The sequence below is a fragment of the Diospyros lotus genome, chromosome 13 (assembly GCF_014633365.1).
Source record: "Diospyros lotus cultivar Yz01 chromosome 13, ASM1463336v1, whole genome shotgun sequence".
Lineage (NCBI taxonomy): Eukaryota > Viridiplantae > Streptophyta > Magnoliopsida > Ericales > Ebenaceae > Diospyros > Diospyros lotus.
Genome location: NC_068350.1, coordinates 36,187,143 through 36,213,492, shown reverse-complemented (window position 1 = coordinate 36,213,492; position 26,350 = coordinate 36,187,143). Strand labels below are relative to the sequence as shown.

At 36.5% G+C, this 26,350-nt stretch overlaps 3 protein-coding genes and 1 long non-coding RNA gene across 5 annotated transcripts; all 4 read left to right on the top strand.

Moving 5' to 3' along the window:
- On the top strand, positions 1-3,794 carry LOC127788604 (pentatricopeptide repeat-containing protein At1g74630). 2 transcript variants are annotated; one of them, XM_052317080.1, is made up of 3 exons: positions 1-2,062; positions 2,322-2,432; positions 3,662-3,704. In XM_052317080.1, the coding sequence occupies exon 1, from the start codon at positions 74-76 to the stop codon at positions 2,003-2,005; it is 1,932 nt and encodes a 643-aa protein (XP_052173040.1). In that variant the 5' UTR covers positions 1-73; the 3' UTR covers positions 2,006-2,062; positions 2,322-2,432; positions 3,662-3,704. The 2 variants fall into 2 exon arrangements, with proteins under 2 accessions (XP_052173040.1, XP_052173041.1); XM_052317081.1 differs by lacking the exon at positions 2,322-2,432 and having other exon boundaries at positions 3,662-3,794.
- Positions 3,723-24,855, top strand: LOC127788606 (DNA-directed RNA polymerase V subunit 5A-like). Its single transcript, XM_052317084.1, has 4 exons — positions 3,723-4,004; positions 6,387-6,563; positions 20,863-20,976; positions 24,553-24,855. Exons 1-4 carry the CDS (start codon positions 3,723-3,725, stop codon positions 24,676-24,678), a joined length of 699 nt encoding a protein of 232 aa, XP_052173044.1. The 3' UTR covers positions 24,679-24,855.
- Positions 6,615-15,570, top strand: LOC127788605 (uncharacterized). Its single transcript, XM_052317083.1, has 2 exons — positions 6,615-9,982; positions 10,304-15,570. The coding sequence occupies exons 1-2, from the start codon at positions 8,965-8,967 to the stop codon at positions 10,336-10,338; spliced, it is 1,053 nt and encodes a 350-aa protein (XP_052173043.1). The 5' UTR covers positions 6,615-8,964; the 3' UTR covers positions 10,339-15,570.
- Positions 20,983-23,797, top strand: LOC127788607 (uncharacterized). Its single transcript, XR_008020429.1, has 2 exons — positions 20,983-21,621; positions 21,658-23,797. It is a non-coding gene; the product is annotated as an uncharacterized LOC127788607 (long non-coding RNA).
- Positions 24,856-26,350: the final 1,495 nt, after the last annotated feature.

Genomic DNA, 26,350 nt, shown 5'->3' with positions numbered 1-26,350 from the left:
CCGTTCGTCCGTATAGAATTATCCTATATGGTTTGCATGCCGTAGCCGGTACTACCCATTTCCGGTTGGACGAATGAACGCCGCCGAGCAGCTTTGTGCCGCTTTGCTGACACGCTGCAAGACGCTCCAAAACGTCAAGGAAGTCCACGCCTACGCTTGCAAGACCGGCCTCGATATCGACCCATTTGTTGCCGGTAAACTAATACTCCATTGCTGCGTATTGATCTCCGACGCTCTCGAGTACGCCCGGCGTCTCTTCCGCCACACTCCAAACCCAGATGTATTCATGTACAATGCCCTCATCCGCGGCCTCGCCGAGTCCGATTCCCCTCAAAGCTCCATTCTCACTTACGTTGAAATGCGCCGGAAATCGACTGCGTCTCCGGACAGCTTCTCTTTCGCCTTCGTTCTCAAAGCGGCTGCGAACTCGAGGGATTTGGGAGCTGGGTTTCAGCTCCATTCTCAAGCCCTGACTTTCGGCCTCGATGCCCATCTCTTTGTTGGGACAACCATGATTAGTACGTACGCGGAATGTGGTCGCGTCGATTGTGCAACCAAGGTATTTGATGAAATGTTTGAACCAAATGTTGTGGCGTGGAATGCGATGCTCACTGCTTTTTTAAGGTGCGGTGATGTCAAGGATGCGGAGAGGATGTTTCGTCTAATGCCGTGTAAGAATCTGACGTCGTGGAATGTCATGCTTGCGGGGTGTATGAAATCGGGTGAACTTGAACTTGCGAGAAAATTGTTTGTGGATATGCCCGTGAAAGATGATGTCTCTTGGAGTAGCATGATTGTTGGGTTTGCTCATAATGGTTGTTTTGACGAGGCTTTTGGGTTTTTCAGGGAGTTGCAGCGGGTGGGAATCAGGCCCAATGAAGTGAGCTTGACTGGAGTTCTCTCTGCCTGTGCACAAGCAGGGGCTTTTGAGTTCGGGAAGATCCTGCACGCATACATTCAGAAATCCGGGTTACTTTGGATCGTGACGGTGAATAATGCCCTCTTGGATACGTACTCTAAATGTGGAAATGTGGCTATGGCTCGTTTGGTTTTTGATGGCATGCCGGGGAAGAAAAGCATTGTTACTTGGACATCCATGATGGCAGGACTTGCAATGCAGGGATATGGCAAAGAAGCAATACAACTTTTCGACGAGATGGAGAGGTCAGGAATTAGACCTGATGGAATCACATTCATTTTGCTACTATATGCTTGTAGCCATGCTGGATTAACCGAAGAAGGATGCAGGTATTTCTTCAAGATGAAGGAAATCTATGGTATAGAACCAGCCATTGAGCATTATGGTTGTTTGGTTGATCTCTATGGTCGAGCAGGTCAGCTGCAAGATGCATGCGAGTTTATAACTAAAATGCCGGTATCACCCAATGCCATTATTTGGCGGACTCTGTTAGGGGCTTGCAGCATGCATGGCCACGTTCAACTGGCCAAGCAAGTGAAGGAAAGGCTGTCCGAGCTTGATCCTGACAATTCTAGCGACCATGTTTTGTTGTCAAATACCTATGCTGTCGCAGGGAAGTGGAAGGATGTTGCAGCGGTAAGAAGATCTATGAGCCACCAGAGGTTGAAGAAAACTCCCGGTTGGAGCATGGTCGAAGTCGACAAGATCGTGTACAGTTTTTTCGCAGGTCAAAAGCAAAATAAGATAACAGAAGAGGCATATGAAAAACTAGAGGAGATAATGCTAAAGCTCGCGATCGAAGGAGGCTATGTTCCTGAGGTTGGCAACGTTTTGCACGATGTGGAAGAGGAGGAGAAGGAAGATGCTCTCTTTAAGCACAGCGAGAAGCTTGCGGTTGCATTTGGGATGTCAAGATGGTGCAAGGGCAGGATTATAAGAATTGTGAAGAACTTGAGGATTTGCAGGGACTGTCATGTTGTGATGAAGCTAATTTCTAAGATTTATGGGTTGGAGATAGTGGTTAGGGATAGAAGTCGATTTCATTCCTTTAAGGGGGGCTCTTGCTCATGTAGAGATTACTGGTGATTGAAGATTGATGGAGAGGAAAGCAACTGAGATGCTGCTGCAGAAGGAAGAGGACAGGTAAGGTACCTTTGGTCGTTGGTCCAGAACATCATACAAATAAGCTTTTAAGCCCTAAAGGGTGTAGCTTTAAAGGGTGCTCCGAATGCACGATTTTGTGAGACTAAGCAGCATTCTCTTTGCTTTTTCACAGAGAGATTGTTTTTGCAACTTAATATTATCAAATTCTAATTACAAGAAATAATATTACCGTTGTTACCATTCTATTTTACACATCTAATTGTACATTGTCCCATTTTAACTTAACTTTATTATATAGTTAATACGTGTTCCTTCCGGTTCAAAAGGGGTGGTGGTCGGACATGAGCTCTCCACGACAAGAAAGGGATTCTGGGGTGGCTAATATCTACAGGCACTCTGATGCACTCAAGTAAGTAAGAGAGTAAGTTGCCAGAGTGTTGGTAGACTAGAAGATAATATACATTGTCTCTAAAGAGAACTGGTCTATGACCCCATTTGTTGCAGCTTAATTAAAGAAATTATAGCTTATAACTTCTTAGATTGTAACTTCTAAAACTTAGAATAAGTTGTGAACCTGTTTGCTGCAGCTTCTTATAAGTTGTAGTTAAGTAGTTGTGGTGTTTGATACCATAAGTTGTAAAATAACTTATTTTTGTATAATTGTCCATAATACCCTTAGTAGTTATAGAATAATAATTTAAAAATTAATTAGTATATATGTATAAGTTTCAAGTGTTATAAAAAAATTAATTAAAGTATAGAGAGAGAGGAAGATGACGAGAGAGAGGAAGAGATTTGAAAATGGAAATGGCGGTGGAAAAGAAAAATCCATGATTGCGTAGACAAGAGAGTAATTCTTTGCTAAAAATAAGGGCAAAATTGTCATAAAAATGTAATTATTTAAGCAGAAGTTATAAAAGTTGGGGTACCCCAACTTCTACCCCTTCTAAAAGCTAATAGAAGTTATAAGTTAGAATTCTATAAGCTAAAACAAACACTACATCCCAACTTTTTTGAAACTAGAAGCTGCAACTTTTAAGCTGCAACAAACAGGACCTATATAGAAGGAGGAAATGTCCTCCTGTATGTATGCGTTGTGTATTTGCAGAGTGATGAGATTGGATATCTGGCGCCAACGAGGCTCCCTGATGGTGGCATAGTGCTGACGAAACCTTCATTAATATAGATGGGATTTGCCGTTAATGAGGGTGTGATATGCCATTAATGAGGATAAGATCTTAAGTAGACGCAGAAATATCAAACATACGACTACAATAATATTGTTGTAGGCTAGTGCAGGGTTGGGATCGGGCCATGGGTCGAGGGCTGAGATTGGGCCAGAACGGTCCAATATGTATAAAATTAATAATTTTTAAAATTTGATGGAGAATTAATAAATTTATCAAAATTAATATTTTTAATTATTTATCCTTATAATTACAAAATAGGTAATGTTAACTATTACCTTAAGCAATAATAAATGTATGTTGTTGTTAGATAAAGTATATTTATTGAATGCTATTTTTTATTAATTAATAAAATTATTTAAGAAATAAATTAAATATAATAAATGTATTTAACAAAATAAAATTTACAATTAAGAATTTAGGGTTTTAAATTACAGTTCATGCTCTACAGTTTGCCGATTCGGACATAGGAGTGTCGAGCGAGGGACGGAGGGAAAGCGAGCCAGAGAGCAATGGACGGGAAAGCTCTACCTCCGGCTCCAGACAACATGGACTTGAACGGCGAGGCCTACGGCCAGTGCCTGAGCCGGTTCGTGGACCAAGGCAGCACCGAGAGTCACCGCTACTACCGCTCCCGTAGAACTCTGCTGGAGATGCTCAAGGACCGAGGCTACGCCATTTCCTCCTCCGACATCGATCTCTCTCTCGACGATTTCCGCTCCATGTACGGCCAGGATCCCGACCCCAACCGCCTTCGCTTCTTCGCTTATCTCCGCTCCGATCCTTGCATCAAGGTCCGTTAATTTCGCCCAAACCTCTCTTTCTGTGCCCGTTTGGTTTCCTGGAAGTATGAGAACAATGAACGTGTAAATTTTGAATGCGTGCTTTTTGGAATTTTTTTTATTAATGACGGAAAGTATGAGAACAATGAAAGTATGCGTTCGGTTTCCCGTAAAGACATTTCGGTAACCTTCTTTTGGATAAACCCTAGTTGGATAATGCTGTCTGGCTCGAGTGACAAATCCGTGCGACAGGCTCCTCTTAGTAGCCATCCCCTTTGTAAAGTTTTATCAGGCTATTGTTAAGTGGAAAATTTTGTTCTCCTAGGTTAAAATTGAAATTGGAAAGAGTACAATGGGTTAAAATTAAGAGGGCTAATCTAGGAGTTTAGGGATCATCTCTTCTGCAAATAACATGCCGACACATTTTTTATTGTAATACTTGTTTTATTAACATTGCAGGAGTGTAATAAAATGCTCTTTTCATGTACATAACTATGCAATTGCATCAGTATTTTGTATAATTTAACATGTTTGTTATAATTATATAATATTATACATAATTAATATTTAACATTTAAATTTTTATATTACAAATTTTTATTGCATTAATATTTGATTTGTTACATATTTTATGCTATATATACACTCACATTGCTCATGAGAGTAAGGATATAAGTTTGACAATTAGTAAATTTCTTATCATATTCTTAAAATCGACATTCAGCATCCCATCTAATATGATCATAGTTGTAATTTATCGAATCCTACCTTTTATCTCATAGTGTTTTTAATCCTATAAAAAATCTAATCTCTCATTCAAATATAGTGCAAGTGTATATAGACAAAGATACTATTTCATGTAACTTCCCCATTATCCTAATCTTCTTCCATTCCGATTCATGGAAATAGTAAGGAAATATAACTACATAAAACTGTCAGACGCTCAATACCTAGGAAGGCTTAGAGATTTGTTGTTATTTGGAATAAGAAAAAGAAAATATAGGATGATATGATGGGATGGTCAGCTGATCCCTCGCAGGCATGTTAAATAATCTAAAGACAAATTGATCAATTGAGAAGCAAATCCTGTTAAAGTAATTTGTCACAGAATCATGCATAGGAATGCAATGGACTGATCCTTTCCTCATTTCCCATAATCACACCTCCTTCCTTGTGCCCTTGACCATACCTGTCAGGTGATATACTTAGTTTCTGATCCCCTTCTCCATTGGATAATTGATGTCTAGAGGGTACTCATACTTGTTCAATTTATATAAAAATTATACTTACATTATTTTCTGTAACTTGCTTGATTGCTATGTATTCAATATTTCAAACTCATTCCTAATCAAAATCTGGTATATAACAAATTTCAGGATGGTGATGGAAAAAAGATAAAAAAAAAGACTGAACAAGAAAGCAAAAAAGAATATAATAATTCCAATACTCATAATAACGCTTATGGAAACAAAACAATAATAGTTGGAACTGCCAACTAATGGGATAAGCCTAAATCAAACAAATAAAACGAAAATATAATTATTAAAGATGTGCAGGCAGGGTTGTTTAAGGTCACATGTTCAAGTTGTGGAAACAACCTCTTTGCCAAATGAAAAAAAACAAGGGAAAGGCTATATATGAATACAACCCTCGCGAAGTGGGATCTGGGGAGCCTCATGCAATAGGGACCCTAGGGATGTAAATGGGTCCCTAGTAGGTCTCAATTAAGCCCATTTAAATTTAAAGCAAGTTGAAGATATCCATAAATAGGGAATATAGGCATAAAGGTTATTTGAAAATTCATTAAAACAAGTATGAAAATGGGGTTAATTGGTCACCAAATTATATCCCCAGGGGCACCCCTTATATCTATATATGTATGTATGTGTATTGAACCTGAAGAAATCACTAACAATTCAAAATTATGTTGTAATTGGAAAAAGATCATGTCTATCAAATTCAAACTTTTGATTTGAATAATTTGTTTTTAGCTTTTGGTGAATTCATGATAATGGTCAAAATTGAAGGCCTAAGGGTGGCTTTTCCCATTATGAGATCATATAGGCCCAATTTGATGATAAGCCATTGGGAGCCTGAAAGCGATCAACAGTTTTCATATGTATTTACATCTGGAAAATCCATGATTGAAGGGATATGCAGAAATTTGGTTAATAAACAAGGTGACATGAAGGTGTATCCACTTATTTTACGAATGATCTCATCCTTTGACTTCTATGGACACAGGCCTAGGTGTTGAATAAAATCAGCCGCAGGAGCAGTTTCTCTTAGCATGTTCCATGCTACTTTTATGTATTTTCTTCTTTGGTTTGGTGTATTTTTATTCAAAAGAACTTTTTGTAATTCAATTTAATAAATCACCTTCTCTAACTGCAGGTTCTTGTCATTTTCTTTGGTCCAGGACCAGTTAAAGTAAATCTTATTCGCAGTATTGTGACTCAAATTATTAACAAAGACACCTTGAGTCGGCTGATATTAGTTGTTCAAAATGACGTGTCAAGCCAAGCTATGAAAGCTGTGGAACTTTTTCCCTTCAAAGTTGAAATATTTCAAGTAAGTTTTATGTTATTTTTAAGTTTTGCATTTTTTCATTCTATATTAACTCTATAGGAACCTATGTAGTGGATTAAGTATTGATATATTGTTGTTGTTGCTTTTATGTTAACTCTACGAGGTTGAGTTTCAAATTTCATGATTCCATGCCATGTCTTGTCTTTTTGTCATCTGTAACCATCAGCAACAATCAGCTAACCAGACATTAATTGCATATCAGTGAACTTCAGAAAACATTGTCAATGCAATACATCTTGAGAGAGAAAAATTGGATGATTTGCTTGGAGGATTGATGTAGTGAGGCCGCTTGCAATGATATTGTTGTTGTCAAGATACAACAATAGATTTGTAAGGTGGGAAAAAATACTCTTTATGTTCTTCGGCAAGGATGATTAGGAGATTCAAAATAATGAGGAGGCCCAAAATGATCATGTGGCCTTGAGGGATGATGACATGCTAATGCTGGTGAGCGGCTGCCTGCTTATTGATGACCGGGAGCCCTCAAATAACCGAGTGACCTTGGAGAACTGGGTGCCCCTGAGAACCGAGTGGTCTCCAAGAACCGAGTGCCCTCTCTTGAACCGAGAGATCTGCCAAAACCAACAAACAGTGAGAGGTGCAAGGGACTCTTCTTGCACGAACCCTTCAATGCTTAAGTCAATCTTCCAGTGCTTGAGCGCAAAAGTAGAATTCCAGTATCAGAGTGTGCGTACTTGAATGAGGAGGCGAGCCTCCTATTTATAGAGGAGTATGAAGTAATTTTAATTAAATCGAGATTAGGATTCTTTGTAGATAGCGCTTATCTTAATTATCCTTAGTTTGCCTGGGACTAGGATTGCTATGGACGACATCTATCTCTTACGGATGATGCTTATCGCGAAATTTCTCATGGAGGTATTTATCTCAATTGTTTCAAAGTCCGTGTAAAATTAGAATTCTTTTATGGACAATCAACTATTTTCTCGAAATACTCGGCTCGAGGAACACCCCGGGAGGGTCCATTGGCTTCAAGGGAGGCTCCCGAGGGTTGGAAAGCATTTATGGCTGTGAGGCCACTTAGAACCGGCTGAGAGGCCTCTCGGTTTTAGTTGAGTGGTGGCTAATGCTTTTGAAACCGAGTGGTGGCCAACTTTTTGCATTTGCCTTTACTTGTGTGCTCACATTGCCACTGCTTGCACTTCAATTAATTAATTGGTCTCTACAACTTTAATTGTCAATTGATCTCTAAGCTCTGCAAGTTCAATTATTTAATTGTTTAATTGCTGCTCCTCCAATTGTTCAATTGCCAAGGTTCAAGTTCCTCACATTATTTAAATTGATTTAATCTTCAAGTGAAAACTTTATATTTTAATGTTGTTGGTCGAGTGGCCACTCGGTTATAGCCAAGTGGTGGCCACTTGGCTAAGTTAATGGGCTACAGCTTGCTTCCGTGCGCCTTCTGCTTCCTCCAATTCCTCCCCCTTAATTCCAATTATTCACTTGCTGCTTCCCATCTTCTCCAATTCAAATAATATTATATTATATATGTGCATGGCTTCACTTCCATTGCCCAGCTTCTTATTTTAATTGCTTGCTTGGCCCAATGGCCACTCGGTTCTGGCCTTGGAATATTTAATCTCCAACTTCATATTGTTTAATTGTTGTGCGGCTTCTTCGTTCTTCCTCTTATTGCAGCATTGCTTCATTTTATTAAAGTAATTCTCCAATCCTTCCTTGTAGCTTTCCCGATTAATTTAGTTTTTTGTTCTTGGTTCGTGGACTTCAGCTCATCTAGACATGCACTTGACCCGGGTGCCGGCTCATATATTTTGAATCGGATCTACCACTTGGGTCTACTCTATATCTGAACTGTCTTCTGATTGCAGGGCATATCAGATATAATTTTGGCCTGGCACCTCCTAATTTTCATAATGGAATCATCATTGTTGATGAGTAATCTGGCTGCAATTTGGATTGACCCAAGGAGACTAGTGTTTTGAGTTGACTGGATTTTAAGGAAGGTATTGTTATTGTAGAAGATAAAGAAGAATTCAAAAGAGGACTATCATGAAGACTCCTAAATTATAGGAGATAAGATTTATAAAGATAAGATTATCTAGTTCTAATTATTCTCCTAAATTTTAGAGATAGATTATTTGTATTTTAGATAACATAAATATCTTGTCAAGTAGATTAGATTAGACTCCTACATTATGTAGATGTCTTGTGTATATATTGATATCATATCTAAGGGAAATAACAACGATTTTATTCTCTCTAGGATTAATTTTCTGCATGGTATCAGAGCAGAATTTTCTTCTCTTTTTTCCCTGTTAGTCCTAGCCAATTTCCGCCGATTCACTAAGGTGTTTATGTCCGATTTGTTCCCTTTCATAGCCGCTGGACTTGATCAACTTGTGTCATGGTCGGAGTGAGCAGCCAACCCTCTGAGATTGTCCCTTTCCAAACCACCAATTCTGTGAACATGGACAACAACAGTCCATTCACAATCACCGGTCATAAACTAAATGGCCAGAATTTCATTCAGTGGTCACAATCCGTTATGATGTTCATATGTGGAAAAGGGAAGGATGATTACCAAACTGGAGCAGTCAGCAAACCGAAAGAGGATGCAGCACAGTATCGGATCTGGAAGGCTGAAAACAACATGGTGATGTCTTGGTTGATTAACTCGATGAACAATGAGATAGGTGAGAATTTCTTGTTATACAATACAACCCAAGAAATTTGGGAGGCTGTTAAAGAAGCCTACTCCCACGTTGAGAATACTTCCGAGTTGTTTGAGATAGAAAGTGTTCTCAATGACTTACGACAAGGTGAGTCCCAAGTCACTCAATATTTCAATTCTTTGAATAAGTTTTGGCTTCAATTGGATAAGTGTGATACTATCCAATGGAAGTGCACTGAAGATTCTGCCAAATACAAAGAAATAGTGGAGAAGAAGCGGCTGTATAAGTTCTTGATTGGTTTAAATAAAAACCTAGATGGTGTGAGAGGTAGGATTCTTGGCACAAAACCTCTACCAAGCCTCAGGGAGGCGTTTGCTGAGGTTCGCAGAGAAGAAAGTAGGCTGAAACTAATGTTAAAGCCCTCAAATTCAGGGCTGGAACATTCTGCACTATTTACCCGAGGAGGCAGCCTATCAAATCCCAAGCAGAAGAAGGGTCGTCCTTGGTGTGATCATTGCCACAAACCTGGTCACACAAAGGATACATGCTGGGATATCCATGGCAAGCCCCTGGATTGGAAACCAGCACATGAAAGGAAGAGTAATGGTAATTTTACAGCAACCGAAGAGACAACTTCGGCCTCAAACTCTAGCTTATTTAGCAAAGAGCAGATGGAGTGGCTGCAGCATAATTTTGGGAAAACCCAGCTGCAGGGTTCTACGGTGGCAGCAGGTTCTATAGCCCACAAAGGTAACCCTCTACATGCTTTTATTGCTAATAGTAAGCTATCTATCCTATGGATTGTTGACTCAGGAGCTTCCGATCACATGACTAGTAATGGTGGACTGTTAACAAACATTCAGCCATGTGACAAAGAGTGGAAGGTAAGGATTGCTGACGGATCATTAGCAAAAGTAGCAGGAATTGGATCAGCTGTTCTGTCCACTGGTTTGACACTAAAAAGATGTCCTATTTGTGCCTAATCTAGACTGCAACCTTTTATCTGTTAGTAAGCTCACTATTGATATGGAGTGTGTTGCAAAATTCTCAAAAGATGTATGTGAATTTCAGGATCGGATTTCGGGGAAGATGATTGGCAGTGCTGAGGCATGTTCGGGACTCTACATTCTTCAAGGGACAGACTCCAGAAAAACTGAAGTAAAATCCAGCTATTGTCATTCCACTTCACCTCCTTGTTTGTCTAGTTTTCATTCCAATAATAGTGCAATTATGTTGTGGCACTATAGATTAGGACATCCAAACTTTGCTTATCTTCAGAAATTGTTTCCTTCTTTGTTCAAGAATTCAGATTTACACATATTTCAATGTGAAATTTGTCAATATTCCAAGCATGTTCATAATCATTATCCTAGTCTCAAGTATACTCCATCCTATCCGTTTTCTTTGATTCATAGTGATGTGTGGGGGCCTTCTAGAGTCAAAAATGTTACCGGGGCTCATTGGTTTATTTCTTTCATTGATGACCATACCCGTCTTACTTGGGTCTTTCTCATGAAAGAGAAATCTGAAACTGACCACATTTTTCAAACCTTCCATACCATGGTGAAAAGACAATTCAATGCTAACATTCAAATTCTTAGAATAGATAATGCTAAAGAATATTTCAATTCAATTCTAGGCACTTATTTGTCCCAACAAGGCATCATTCATCAAAGTTCTTGTGTTGATACACCCCAACAAAACGGGATTGCAGAACGCAAGAATAGACACCTATTGGAAGTGGCCCGATCCTTATTATTTTCTGCTCATACTCCTAAACATTTTTGGGGTGAAGCTATTCTTACGGCTACCTATCTTATCAATAGAATGCCCTCACGCATCCTCAAATTTCAAACTCCTAGTCAGCTTCTTCTTGCCTCTTTTCCTCACACCCAGGTGCGTTCTCACCTTCCTCTCAAGATTTTTGGCTGCACTTCATTTGTTCACATTCACTCTCAATTTCGGAGTAAACTTTACCCAAAATCCATCAAATGTATATTCCTTGGCTATTCTCCACACCAACGAGATTACAAATGTTATTCTCCCAGCCTTAAGCGATTTTTCACATCCATGGATGTAACCTTTTTTGAAACACAACCTTATTATCCCAAAACCAATATTCAGGGGGAGAATATTCCAAATCCTCAAGAATATCAGTTTTGGGATTCTTTTTGGGATCCTCAGCCTAACCACCAGCAACCAGAACTTGGAATTTCTCTATCTAACCAACAACAACAGCCTGAAAATCAGCCACTGCTACCTGTAAACCCTATAAATCCATCTCCCTCTCCTCATGAACTTCAAGTTTATTCTAGGAAAAGGTCTAAACAGAAAGAATGTGGGGAACCAACATGTCCTGAGGCTGACAAAAATTCTGATCTGGAACTGGAACTGTTGGAAAAGGGGAAGACTATGCCTGCTGGACAAAATTCTGAAATTTCAGAAAATTCAGCCTTGGATGAGGATTTACATTGGCCTATAGCATTGAGAAAGGGAGTACGATCATGCACTCAACACCCCATTCACAACTACATTTCCTACAAAGGTCTCTCACCTAATTTCAGTGTTTTTATATCAAATATCAGTAAGGTGCAGGTTCCTAGAACAGTTCAGGAGGCTTTTCAACATCCTAAGTGGAAGGAGGCAGTTCTTGAGGAAATGAAGGCTTTGAAGAGAAATGGGACTTGGGTAATTACTGAATTACCTCTTGGAAAACATCTTGTAGGTTGCAAGTGGGTATTTACAATTAAATACCAAGAAAATGGAGAAATTGATAGGTATAAAGCTCGTCTAGTGGTAAAAGGGTTCACTCAATCTTATGGTATAGATTACCAAGAGACTTTTGCTCCAGTAGCAAAATTGAATACAATCAGAGTCTTACTATCCCTAGCTGTAAACTTGGATTGGCCACTCTACCAATTGGATGTGAAGAATGCTTTCTTAAATGGAGACCTCGAAGAAGAGGTATATATGGAAATCTCTCATGGATTTGAAACTAATCTCACAAGGAACAAGGTATGCAAATTAAAGAAATCACTGTATGGGTTCAAATAGTCTCCTAGAGCCTGGTTCGAGAAATTTACAAAGGCAGTCAAGAAACATGGATATGTTCAATGTCAGGTAGACCACACCTTATTCATCAAAAACTCCTTGGGAGGTAAAATATCCATACTTATTGTATATGTTGATGATGTAATTGTTACGGGAGACAATATCTCTGAAATCAGGAAGCTTAAGGAAGTGTTGGCAAAAGAATTTGAAATCAAAAATCTTGGAAGCCTAAGGTATTTCTTAGGTATGGAAGTTGCAAGGTCCAAAGAAGGAATATTAGTTTCTCAACGAAAGTATATCCTATATCTCCTCACTGAAACAGGAATGTTGGGATGCAAACCAGCTGATACACCAATGGAAACCACTTTAAAGTTGGACGTGGGCAAAGAAAGTGCTTCAGTGGACAAAGGAATATATCAAAGATTAGTGAGAAAGCTTATATACTTGTCTCATACAAGACCAGATATAGGTTTTCCCGTGAGTGTGGTAAGCCAATTCATGAATGATCCTAGAGAAGGGCATTTGGAAGCTGTATATCGGATTCTGAGATATCTTAAGATGACACCAGGCAAAGGGCTAATGTTCAGGAAAACTACTAATCGAGGGGTGAAGATTTACAGTGATGTTGATTGGGCAGGATCAATTTGTGATAGAAGATCAACCTGCGGATATTGCTCATTTGTTTGGGAAAATTTAGTTACTTGGCGCAGCAAGAAGCAATCTGTGGTATCTAGGAGCAGAGCAGAGGCTGAATTTAGGGCTATGGCCCATGGGTTCTGTGAGGGTATAGAGCTAAAACGATTGCTACAAGAGTTACATGTATCCATGGCATAACCAATACAAGTATTATGTGACAACCAATCGGCTATTAGTATTGCCAAAAACCCAGTCCACCATGACCGAACAAAACATGTCGAAATTGACAGGCACTTTATTAAAGAGAAGTTAGAAGGAGGAGTTTTTCAACTGAACTATACTTCCACAAATAGCCAAGTTGCAGATATTCTAACTAAGCCACTACCAAGAAGAGTGTTTGATGAGCTAAGTACCAAGCTTGGCCTGAATAATATATTCAGCCTAGCTTGAGGGGGAGTGTAGAAGATAAAGAAGAATTCAAAAGAGGACTATCATGAAGACTCCTAAATTATAGGAGATAAGATTTATAAAGATAAGATTATCTAGTTCTAATTATTCTCCTAAATTTTAGAGATAGATTATTTGTATTTTAGATAACATAAATATCTTGTAAAGTAGATTAGATTAGACTCCTACATTATGTAGATGTCTTGTGTATATATTGATATCATATCTAAGGGAAATAACAACGATTTTATTCTCTCTAGGATTAATTTTCTGCAGTTATATTATTGTCAAGACCTCGGGTGTAGGCTTACAGGAGGGCAAAGATTGTAGCAGATTACTTCTCAGGAGCAAAGCGGTTAGCTTTGTTATAACTGAAGTAGTTAGCAGTTATATTTGTTATAACTGAAAAACCTGCACATAAGAAATTTGAAATTCCTCTCTCTCTCTCTTCAATTCTCTCTGTTTCTCCCTAATTTCTCTCTGTTCTTTCTCCCTCTTCTTTCTCTTTTCTTCTTTCGTTCTCTATTATGTTCTTAATCAAACCCTAGGTCAGGACAGGTTCCTGACAATTATTAGGAAAACCAAGTATTGATGGCTGGAAGTATTTGGAGCACCTTTAATAGCAAGAAATTTGCATTTTATCTAAAAGTAGGATGACTTTGTGGAGTCGTATTTGGTTGGGGAAGGAAGAATATTATCCCTCCCCTTTATTTGAATTTAGAGAAGATTGAATTGTTTGGCAATTTAATCAAAACATTGATTTTCCATAATGGAAATTTTGAATTTATCACAAAAGGCCTTGTTCAGTACACATCCTTGCATTAAGTCTTATGTTAAGAAAATCTTCTCTTCATCTTTAATCTCTTCAATTTCATAATTAATTGCCAATTGAGTTGTTTTTAGTAGGGTGAAAGCCTTTCTTGTAGAAATTTTTTAACATCGTCCCTCAGAACATCTATGGTTGCTTTGCACTTGATGCTTCATAAGAACTTATTACTTTGAGTAAATTGCAAAGTACACCCTTGAGGTTTGACATGGCAAAGTTGCAAGAAACCCCTTCACATTTGAGAAATAACAATAACTACCCCTGCTGTTAAATAAAGGGGTAAAATGATCAATTTACCCTTCATTCTCTCTCCTCTCTCTTCTAATTGAAAAATAAAAAATAAAAAAAAATAAAAATAAACCAACACCAGCATGGAATGTGTGATGAACCCAATTTTGAAATGCTTTATATAAAGGTGAGGTTTAGCAACAAAGTCAACAATTGACAACATCTCTTTATGATAATAAAATGATTTATTGGAATGCTTTAGGCATTACAAACGAATATGGAACTTGTTTTTCCATGGCATCACTGGGATTTCAGTTAAGAATTTCTCCAAAGATATGTTGGAACAGTTTCTTATTAAAAATTGAAGCTATAAGCTAAAAGAAAGATTTCTATTTCACCATAAATGAAACAACATGACTCTTCTCTTCTTATAGAGGGAGGATACAACAAAATAAAATATTTTAATTTAAAATTATAATCAATCAGTCAAAGATTTAGGCCACTAATCAAGGGATTGGAGCCAATCCCCACTAATCAAGGGATTTGTCTCTTTTCCATTTCAACAATGCCTATCAAGCTAGCTTGAAGATATCTTCCATGACAAGCTTGCTCACTATATTTTCAAATTGTTCCTTATGTAACCCTGTTGTGAGGATATCGGCAACTTGATCAATTATTGGAATGTAAAGCATACAAATTACCTCATTGTCAAGTTTCTCCTTGATAAAATGTTCATCCACCTCTACGTGTTTCGTTCTGTCATGGAAAACCGGATTATGAGCAATGGAGATTACAACTTTGTTGTCACAGTAAACCTTTACCGATAAGGAAATAGAAGTCCTCTAGTAATCTTTTTTATCCACATATCCTCACAAATCCCGTGGGCTACTGAACGGAGTTCAGCTCCAGCACTACTTCTGGCTAGTACATTTTGTCTCTTGCTCCTTCAAGTAATAAGATTACCTCTCACGAAGGTGCAATAGCCCGAAGTAGATCTTCTATCTATAATGTTGCCTGCTCAATCTGCGTCGGTATAGTCTGCTATGTGTAGGTGTCATTGTTTTCTGAAGAGCAATCATTTTTCAAGTGTTCCTTTTAGATACCTTAGGATTATGTAAGCAGCTTCCAAATGCTTTGAACTTGGCGAATGCATAAATTGACTTACAACACTTACTGCAAAAGCTATATTAGGTCGGGTGTGAGATAAATAGATGAGTCTACCCACAAGTCTTTGGTATTTCTCTCTATTTACCACATCTTTGGCTTCGACAAATTGTAGCTTTAAGTTGGGTTCTATGGGAATTTTGGCTATCTTGCATCCAAGCTTTTTTGTTTCATTAAGCAAATTCAGAACATACTTATGTTGGTTGACAAATATTTCCTCCTTAGATCTTGCAAATTCCATCCCAAAGAAGTACTTTAGGCGGCCCAAATCCTTGATCTCAAACTCATGAGCTAGTTTCCTCTTAAGCTCTTCAATCTCTCCCCTATTATCACCAGTCATTATTATATCATCCACATAGACGATTATAATTGCCCTTTTATTGTCACTAGAGTGCTTAAAGAACATTGTGTGGTCCGTTTGGCTCTAAGTATAACCATAGCTTTTTATCACTTTTCCAAACCTTTCAAACCACGCTTTTGGAGACTGTTTTAGACCATACAAGGATGTTTTAGACGGCATACCTTGTTAGTACCGAGGCTTTTCTCAAATCTAGGTGGGAGGTCCATCTTCCTCTAAATCGCCATTTAAGAAGGCATTCTTCACATTGAGTTGGTGTAAAGGCCAATCAAAATTCACCGTGAGAGAGAGGAGAAGTCGAATAGAGTTTATCTTTGCTACTTGAGCAATGGTCTCTTGGTAGTCGATGCCATATGTTTGGGTGAACTCCTTGGCAACAAGACTTGCCTTGTATCTTTCTATGCTCCCATCTGTCTTATATTTTACAGTGACAACCAATTTATAACCTATAATTGTTTTGCCTCTTGATACCTTCACAATCTCCCAAGTCCCATTCTTTTCAAGAGTATTCATTTCCTCCTTTAACGCTAACTTCCAATATGGGTCACCAAGGGCAACCTGAATAGTTCTTAGAACATGCAGGCTAGAAATCTTGGAAATAAAGGCTTTACGGTGATTGGACAGTTTTTGATATGACAAGTATTTAGCATTCAGGTGTTTGGTACAAGATCTCACTCATTTTCTAGTAGCAATAGGGGCATCAAGATCGAACATGTTAAATAAGAAAGAATCTGAAGGAGTGAGTTTAGAGTTACCCTAAAAAGAAGAAAGACCATCATTCGGAGATGCTGACTGTTCAATTGTTAGAAGAATATTTGGATTGATAGTATTCTCCTGAGTTTGCCTTCTCATATAAAACTGAAGCTCCGGTTTTGGATTGTTTTGATCCATTTGTGGTAATTCTCTCCCTGGTTTCAATCCCATCATGCTGGGCACCTGTGAACTAAAGACATCCTGTTTCGTACTTCTTTGAACATTTGTTTCCTTAAATTGTTTATCAGGGTGGAGTGGAGTATCAATCACGGTTGGAAGAGATTTTTAAAGAAGTATCGTCCTCAACATGAAGATTCAAAAATTTATCTTCTTCCACAATATTTATTTTCTCGCCGTGAAGATGATTTTTGGAAAAATAAGGTTGAGTCTCGAGAAAAGACATATCCATACTTATTTAAGTTTTTTTGGTCACTTGATTAAAGCATTTGTATCAAATAGAATGGTTTTGAAGGGCATTAGGGTTTTGAAATAAATTTAACACGATGATCTTTAGATAAATGACGACTATCACATTGAAACATAGAAGGATCCACTCCTTTAAACAACTTAGGAAATAAATGTTTTAAATAAGGAAAACTAGGATAGCCTAGCCTAAGATGTTATTGCATTTTTTGAGTAGAAACAGAAGTAGAAGTAGTACCACTCATTCTGTGAGCTTTTTTATGACGGAAGACATCCCCATCCAAATAGTAAAGTCCATTTATCTCTCTAGCACTGCTAATCGTCTTTCCCAAATTCTGGTCCTGAAAAGTACAGTAGGAATAAAAAAAGATAACACGACAGTTAAGTCTTTTGAGAGTTTACTGATAGGCAAAAGATTGCAGGCAAATTTAGGAACATGAAGTACTGATTGAAGACTAATATTATCAAAGAGTTTAATGAGACCTTTACTTGCAGTGGGTGAAAGACTACCATCGACTATTCTTATTTTTTCACTACCAGACTAAGAAATATACATGTTGAATAGATGGGATAAACTGGTCATATGATCGGATGCTCTAGAATCAATAATCTAGGGAACTGATTTAAAGGAACTAGATAGGGTAAAGGAATTTCTATCTGAATAGGCCAATGAACAATTTGGTATACCAAGTGACAAATTGTGATTTAGCAGTCTCAAAAGTTGATCAATCTGCTCTTTGTTGAATGTTCCTGCTTCAACTTCATTAGCAGTGGGTTGGGAGCGCTTCTGTCTGAGTTTCCAATTGGTTGGTTTTCCATAAAGCACCCAACAAATTTCCCAAGTATGGCGTGGTTTGTTGCTATGATCACACCAAACACGAGGCTTCTCTTCAACTTTTCGTTGACCAGAAATATGTCGTCCACTGGTATTAGCATCAACAGTAACAAGCGCCATATTTTCGGATAGCCCACTTGCGCTACTATTCTTCTTGCCCAGCATAACAAGTCTTTGGCTTTCTTCACACCAAACTTCCGAAAATGCTTCACTTAGTGAAAGAAGAGGATTTCTTCCAATGATTCTTCCTCGAACTTCACCAAACTCAACGTTGAGTTCGGCAAGGAATTTAAACACTCGTTTAACATCGACCATTTGTTGATAATGCTTGCAATCGTCAGGACTTTTCCACTCATAAGTGTTGAAGAGATCCAAATCTTGCTATATACGCTTCAAAGAATTGAAGTATGTGGTGACGGTGTCGCTGTCTTGCCGAATCTCACTGACCTTCAAGTTAAGTTTGTAGATTTGGGATTGATTGCCCAAATCAGAGTATATGGTGGTGACTTCATCCCACAATTCTTTTGTTGTATGTCAGAATGTGATTTTGACAAGGGATAGTTCTCGCAATTCAGTAAGGATTGCATGGGAACTGGTGAATTTAGAAGGAAAGAAGAAGAATGGAGGGAGAGAAATAGAGAAATAAAGAAGGGAGAGAGAGATTGAGAAGTTGAGAGGGAAATTGAATCAATTATATTTCCAAAAGTCTCTTTCTCTGTCCGCGAAGGTTGGTTATATAAGTCCCAAACCTTGGCGCCAATATTTGGGTTACATATTTGAATTAGGCCCATATGTTGTAATTGCCAACCTAATTCATATTACTATAGTATCCTATATCCTCCCCTTATTTACATATTAGTCTCGTGACATTGTAGAAAAGCACATGTAGTTTGGGTTGATCTCTTCCTCCATGGAGTTCACAAGCCACGTCATCACCATTGAATTCTCGACATCCCTAATTTCATGCATTGGGTCCTTATTGTCAAGAGTCGGTGTAGCACCGGTCAAGTAACTGATCTTTCCCTGTCCTCGAATGTACATACGAACAGATTGGGATCAACGTAGAAAATTGCTGTTATTAAGACGAATAGTAGTAATCTGTACCGAGTGTGAGTCAAATGAGACTTGAGGGACTCAGAACTGAACTCGATTGGATTGTGGCTGATGGGACGAAGGAGTGGTTGATGCAATGTCAGACATGGTGGCAAAAGAGGCAGTAAGAACAGCACCAAGAGAAAGATCAGATCTGGTTATCAACAAAGACCAGATTTGGTTGTGTCGGCAGGCGAGGATCTGACGACCAACGACGCCGGACAAGAGCAGTGACAGCAACTGAGATAGGTAGCCTGGCTTAAGGTTTGATGGTGCAAGGATGACTTCCCTGCTCCGATACCATATAAGCTAAGAGAAAAAAGATTTCTATTTCACCATAAATGAAACAACATGACTCCTCTCTTCTTATAGAGGGAGGATACAACAAAATAGGATATTTTAATTCTAAATTATAATCAATCAATCAAAGATTTAGGCCACTAATCAAGGATTGGAGCCAATCCCCACTAATCAAGGGATTTGTCTCCTTTCCATTTCAACAGAAGCGTTAAGTAGGGAATAAATCCCCCCAGCAGGTTCTTTAGTTGTGGTTTGGTAAGCATGGCAATATGCATATTTCTTGAATAATTCTCTCACTTGATTGAGCATATTATTAACATTAGGCATGAAGATTTTCCTATCTGTTTGTTTCATTAAGAAAAGAAATGAAACTTAACATGCTGTTTAATAACTCTAGTTTGTTTTTAAATGTTTGTATATTTTTCTCCTCTCGTTCATTTCTTGCCTTATGTGATATTACTCGTAGAGATGGGAGGATAGGGAAGAGGAAGAAAATGAAATGGAAAATGTGAAAATACCTTTTTCTAGTGTTCATTGTTTTACCCCAAAAGTTTTCAAAATTTTTGAAAACGAAAACAATCTATAAACATTATTTTTGTTTTCAAAATAATGAAAACGAAAACAAATTATTGAAAATTAAATGGGTACCAATGGGCCCATCAGTTGTGCATGGTTAAGATGGAGTTTGAGATTCTGGACTGGCGTTGCCAAAAGTGTTTGAACTTTAAATCATTCATTACAGCATTGATGATATTGTTTCTGACCAGTAAGTTCAGAACAGATGTGGAGATGAATGGAGTTAATGAGGTTATATATTATGTATCGCTCTCATGTCACTTGTTAGGGAATAAGTCAAATACAAAATTAAGTTCTGTAATGTCCACACAAGATCAAAGTCACAGACATGCAGATTTAATGTGGTTCGGGAATGTGCCTATGTCCATGAGTGTGAATGAGGAACTTTTTTTTTGTGTGAATAACTCGTTACAAAAAGAGATAAACTCACTCTCTCTCTCTCTCTCAATCTCAAAAGCCTAATACACTTGCACACTTGAACTCATTTTCGTTTTAAGATTCTATAATGCTCACACTTAATGCCCTGATGCAAATCAGACATTCAGATCTGGGCTTTATTTATAAAAGAGAGAAAGATAGGTAAAAAAAATCCAAATCTCGCTGAGTTTTGGGTTATATTGCAATCCTATCTCTAATTCTCTTAGTTTGGATTGAGTTATTGAAATTTGGATTCAAGACAATCTTAACAGTATACATGTAAGGAAAGGTATAGATAAGTGGTGATATAGGGTACTAGATTAGTTAAAGTATTTTAGTTTTGACCTTCTTCCAACTCTCGCAAAGCAGAGAGCCTTAGGCACTGGGACAGCCTCTTATTTTAGTTTTGACTTTTTCTCCCCATTTTAAAATGATACTTTTGTAATCAGCCCCTTTAGACTAATTGCTTAATTTTTATGATTGTGCTGTTTGATGTCCTTAATATCTCATTTCTATTTCTTTAGATCACGGACTTGCTTGTTAATATTACCAAGCATGCCCTAAAGCCTAGACACCAATTGCTGACTGAAGAAGAAAAACAAAAGCTATTAAAGAAGTTCAATTTAGAAGACAAGCAGGTAAGTTGTTAAATTTCTGATAATATTTCTTGTTTTTAAACTGAACCAAATATTGTCATTGACACCTGAGAAAGGTTTTCTACTGTTTAAGGGGTTCTCAATTTGTTTTGTGATGTCTATGTATATAGATAGGTGCTTTCAGTATAGGACTAAAATAGATGGTTGAATATTTAATTTCAGTACAATTTACAACAAATTCCAAATAAAACCTATCAAATTGGATGTTGGTCCTGCTTTTGGTTGGCAGGAAAGTTATATGTTCACACACCTATGGTTGATGTGTTCATTTTAATTTTTCATTTTTTTCCCTAAAATTAGGTTATAAAAGGTTTAAGAGTATATTTAAATATTGCTATGTATTCAGCTTTCGTGAGATGCATAGAATTACAGCACAATCTTATGTACTTTAGTTGAATTACACATATTCCATTTCAGGAAGCATCTTTGTAGTAATACTTTGTGTGCAGCATAATGGAGAATAGAAAATAAAAAGCACTATCTGTTGTGGCTCAAGGAATCAAATTTCATTTTAATTTTATTGAAACAGCCGAAACATTCCTGTTTCTTGAGAAAATGACAACAAACTTACTAAAAGGTTGAAATTTCAAGGTTTCCAGTGAAACATTCAGAAACAGAATTTTCAAGGTTTCCAGTGAAACATTCAGAAACAGAATTTTCAAGGTTTCCAGTGAAACATTCAGAAACAGATTGAAAATTATGAGGATTTCATTTTATTTATCTTTTCTCATTATAAGAATACGGTGGAGAATAAAAAGGGAAATCTTAAGATATGTTAGAAAGGTTGGCAAAATGTGAAGTAGAGAAGGGATATAAGTTTTATTGTTTAATTGTAGTATTTATTTTCTGAAATTTTATTTTGTTGAATTTACTTTCAAATTACTTAATTGGAACATTTATATAGAAAAACTTTTAGCCTAAAAAATATTTAATGGTTAAGTTATTAAGTTTTTAGGGCAAGCCTTGGTAGCAACTGTAAGGTTGCTCTTTTGTGGCTAGAGCATCACAAGTTTGAGTTGTGGGAAGCGATTTTCTGCAAATAAAAAAAAAATTAAAAGCAAGAGAAAAGGTTTCGTACAAATACCAGCTCTCCTTTTTAATTTTCTTTTATATGATTGAACTAAAATGAAGTTTAATATTGGACAATGAGTACTAAAATACTTAAAAATTTTACTTGATTTGTTGCCGAAAAAGGATTTACTAAAAGGGCAGTTTGTTACAATCCCAGGGGCAAATTTGAATTTTTGTTGTTGATGCATTAGCCAATTGTACTAGTTAGTTACTGCCATGATGATTGTACCTCTATGGTTAAGTTGTTAGCCGAAAGGAAGAGCCTATATAAGGCTAGAATGTATGAGGATGGGAATTCATGTTGAGTAATACATAATTCTTTCCCTCCTAATTCTCTTTCCCTCTCATTTCTTTCTCTCAATTCCCCTCCATCTTTCAAATTCTCCCTCCAAAACTCTCTCTCTCTTTTGGTTACTCTATAATTTCAGAATTGCTCAAGCCTCACATTAGAGACTTGACACGGTTGTATAGTTGCAGCATGTAAAAAGAAAAAAAAAATCTATACATTTATATAAGAAATGCCTGCATGAAACAACAAAACAAGAGAATAAGTGATGACTAATTTTTCTTCTATTTCATTTTTCCTCTATTAAATATTTTTTCAGACTTTCTGAATACTTCTATAATGAATTTGGTATATCAAAATAATATGTTAGATTTTCCTCATGTTATTGAAGCAACGCACTGTTTTGGAATCTTTCATAGTGTTTTAGTATGTTTTGGTATAAATATTAGAATTTTGTGTTTTTCATGAATATCTAATGTTTACTTTCTAGGAAATGGAAATGTTTTGGTTGTTTTGTTGGAAATGAAATGAAATTTTGTTTCATGCTGTTGAAGCATTATAATTTTCCTTTCATTCTCCTAGGTTGCTGTGATTGCCATGCTTTTCAAATCTGTATTATGAATGCCTAATAATAATAGAAATTCTCCTCCTCAGATTAAAATATTTTTGTTCTATTTTAAAACTATGTCCAGGCTACTTAGCAATAAAAAGGTCACTTAGCAATAAAAAGGTCCAGACAATACAAATACTTCTGACCTCTCTGATGCACTCAGCTGAAAGTTGCTCCTTTTTCATTTCTTTCTTTTGTTTTTTAAGATGAGGACCCGATACTTGTCATGAATCCAAATGTCAATGTTTGACTCTATTTAAATTAGAACCCTCTCTCTTCTCTCTCTTCAAGTCCAGCCAATGGTTAGATTGAGGACAGAAAGTCACCTGCATCTTAGTGCTTCCGAAGTTCATTTGGTGTATACTGATAATGAACACCAGCCCGTCTCTAGTAAGATTTTTTTTTTCTTTTATACTTCTGCTACTTGTACCCTTGTAAGTTGAATACCTCTATCCAATCCTCTACTAGTCCCAGTTGAAGGGGGGGATTGGGTTCAGCAGGTCATAACATGTTGAACTCCCGTAGTACTAAAATATTAAAGATAGCTTTTAATCTAAAGTCCCGTTTGGTAGGCATTTCAGTCTTCAATGATCTGTTTTCGTTTTTCATAAACAGAAAATAATGTTTGTTTTCTTGTTTTCTTTTTTCAAAAAAAAAAAAAACTATTCAAAAAATGAACACTAGGTGTTTTCACAATTTTCATTTTTTATTATTTCTTTGCCCTCTCCTATCCTTATCCCTCCAGCAGACGCCAGCAACTCTCAAGGCCTCTGGGAGTTTGTGACTCACTGGTGAATTCCAGCAGTGGGATAAGGGTAGAGGAGGAAAAAATAACCCCCCCCCCCCCCCCCCCCCCCCCAAAAAAAAAAAACAAAATCATAGATAAGACTGAAAACAAACCATAGTTATCAAATAACATGTTAACCTTTCATTTTTTTTTTGTTTTTTGGACATAAAACTGAAATTAGATGTGTCCAAAAAATGAAAATAGGAAACTTTGTCAAACAGTTCCTAAATTTTACAAATGTAAACACAATATAGTCTTAAAAATAGAAAGAATTTTCTCAAACACCAAACTGAAGCTCTAATATTATTTCCTAGGTAATGCTGACTATTGTCTTAAAGTGGAATGTTAAGGGCAATGGTTAATCATCAATAAATGCACTTTATTTTTAGACACTGTTTTTGTTACATGTTGTTTTTAACACTCAAAACAATTTTCTGTTGGTTGATTAAATAATTTAAAACACGATGCATTTATCATCAACCAATAGAATTGTTTGGATGTTAAAAATAAGATCCAATACATACACTTTATCTAAAGCAATGTACATTTATTGTTACTTAATCTTTACTAACGTTACTCTATATGATATGTATACTTTTGTATTATGAGTATTAAGAGTAGGTCTACTAAAGGGATCTAACTATTTTATGTTCAATGGTGCCCTTTTGTCTCTCTCTCTCTCTCTCTCGTGATTTTCCATTCGTGCTCTCTAATTCCCTGGGTTTGGTGAAGAATTTAATTGCCTCCCCTCTTGGAAATACTGTATTTTAATTAATTTATTTAGTTATGTCTTCTTGCCTGCAGCTTCCTCGAATGTTACAGAAAGATGCAATTGCACGATATTATGGACTGGAGAAGGGGCAAGTGGTTAAAGTTAGTTACAGTGGTGAGATTACAGGGTCTCATGTCACTTACCGTTGTGTTTGGTGATTTGGGTATACAGTGCCCGTCTCATCCCATCTTTTCAGCTGCAGCTTAGCTTAGTTGCATCGTCGTTGTAAAAAGTGTCAAACTTGAATGTTCAATTAGTATTTTCATATAAACAAATGGTTTTATTGGATGTATGCATGCCGTTAACTCTCTCGTAAGCTTCCATTACTTTCTCTCTGTCTTGTGTCAATCGTAATGCTCACCTTCGAGCTCCTCCGTTCCCAGCGTAGCGCGTCCTTTGGACCTAACTTAGGGCTAAAAACGAGTCAACTTGAGCTTAGCATTGTTTGGGCCCTGCCTGCTTAGTTACAAACGTGTTCAAATGAGTTGAGCTTTGCAAATGGTATTCGGACTTTGTTCGTTAATACTATATATATATATATAAGCTTGGCTCATTTATATTCATAAATCAATTTATTTAAAAGTCATGTGTTATATTATATAAATATAAATTATATGCATGCGTATATATTTTAATTGGACAATCAAAAAATAATAAATAAGTTTTGAACCATATGCAAATAAGTTTGTTGTAGAACATAAATGAATAGAATCGACTTGTATTAAATTAGATTCGTTTATTAAATAAAAATAAAATTAGGAGTCATTAAGATTCATCTAGTTCATTTATTAAATTCTTTAGTCATGTGATGTATTTTCATCAGAGAAGATTAAAGAAATTATATGTCATTATCTTATCTGTTTAGTACATTTTTTTACTGAAATTACGATATATAATTAATGACATTGATTTTTAACATTATTCATTAAATAAGAAGTAAAATTTTGTTCATTTATTAAATTTTGACTTTTTTTATGATATTTGTTTGATAGTTGTATTGAGTTGTTTTGTATACATTTATTTTAAAAATAAAATTGTTAGTGGGTGTGGGAGAAAATATTTATTATAATGTCAATATTATATTAGTTTAATGAGATAATAATTAAATTAAAGTTATATGAAATTTATGTAATTATGTTACTAAAAATGATAAACTAAATAATAATACACATTATATTATAATGAGGTTAAAAGACATAAGCCAAAGGGCCTGTTTGTTGCAACTTAAAAGTTGCAACTTTAATTTCTAGCTTCAAAAAAATTAGGATGTAGTGTTTGTTTTAGTTTATAGAATTCTAACTTATAGCTTCTATTAGCTTTTAGAAGGGATAGAAGCTGGCTTTTTCAAAGTTAGGGTAACTTCTGCTTAAATAATTACATTTTTATGACAATTTTGCCCTTATTTTTAATAAAGAATTACCCTATTGTCTATGCAATTATGGGTTTTTCTTCTCCACCACCATCTCCATTTTTAGATCTCTTCCCCTCTCTCGCCATCTTCCTCTCTCTATACTTTAATTAATTTTTTTATAACACTTGAAACTTATATATATACACTAATTAATTTTTAAATTATTATTCTATAACTATTAAGGGTATTATAGATAATTATACAAAAATAAGTTATTTTACAGCTTATGGTATCAAACACCACAACTACTTAACTACAACTTCTAAGAAGTTGCAGCAAACAGGTTTATAACTTATTCTAAGTTTTAGAAGCTATAATCTAAGAAGTTAGAAGTTATAATTTCTTTAATTGAACTGCAACAAATAGGGCCAAAGTCCAAATTCAACTTTGCCTCTAAATCTTAATTAATTAATTATCGA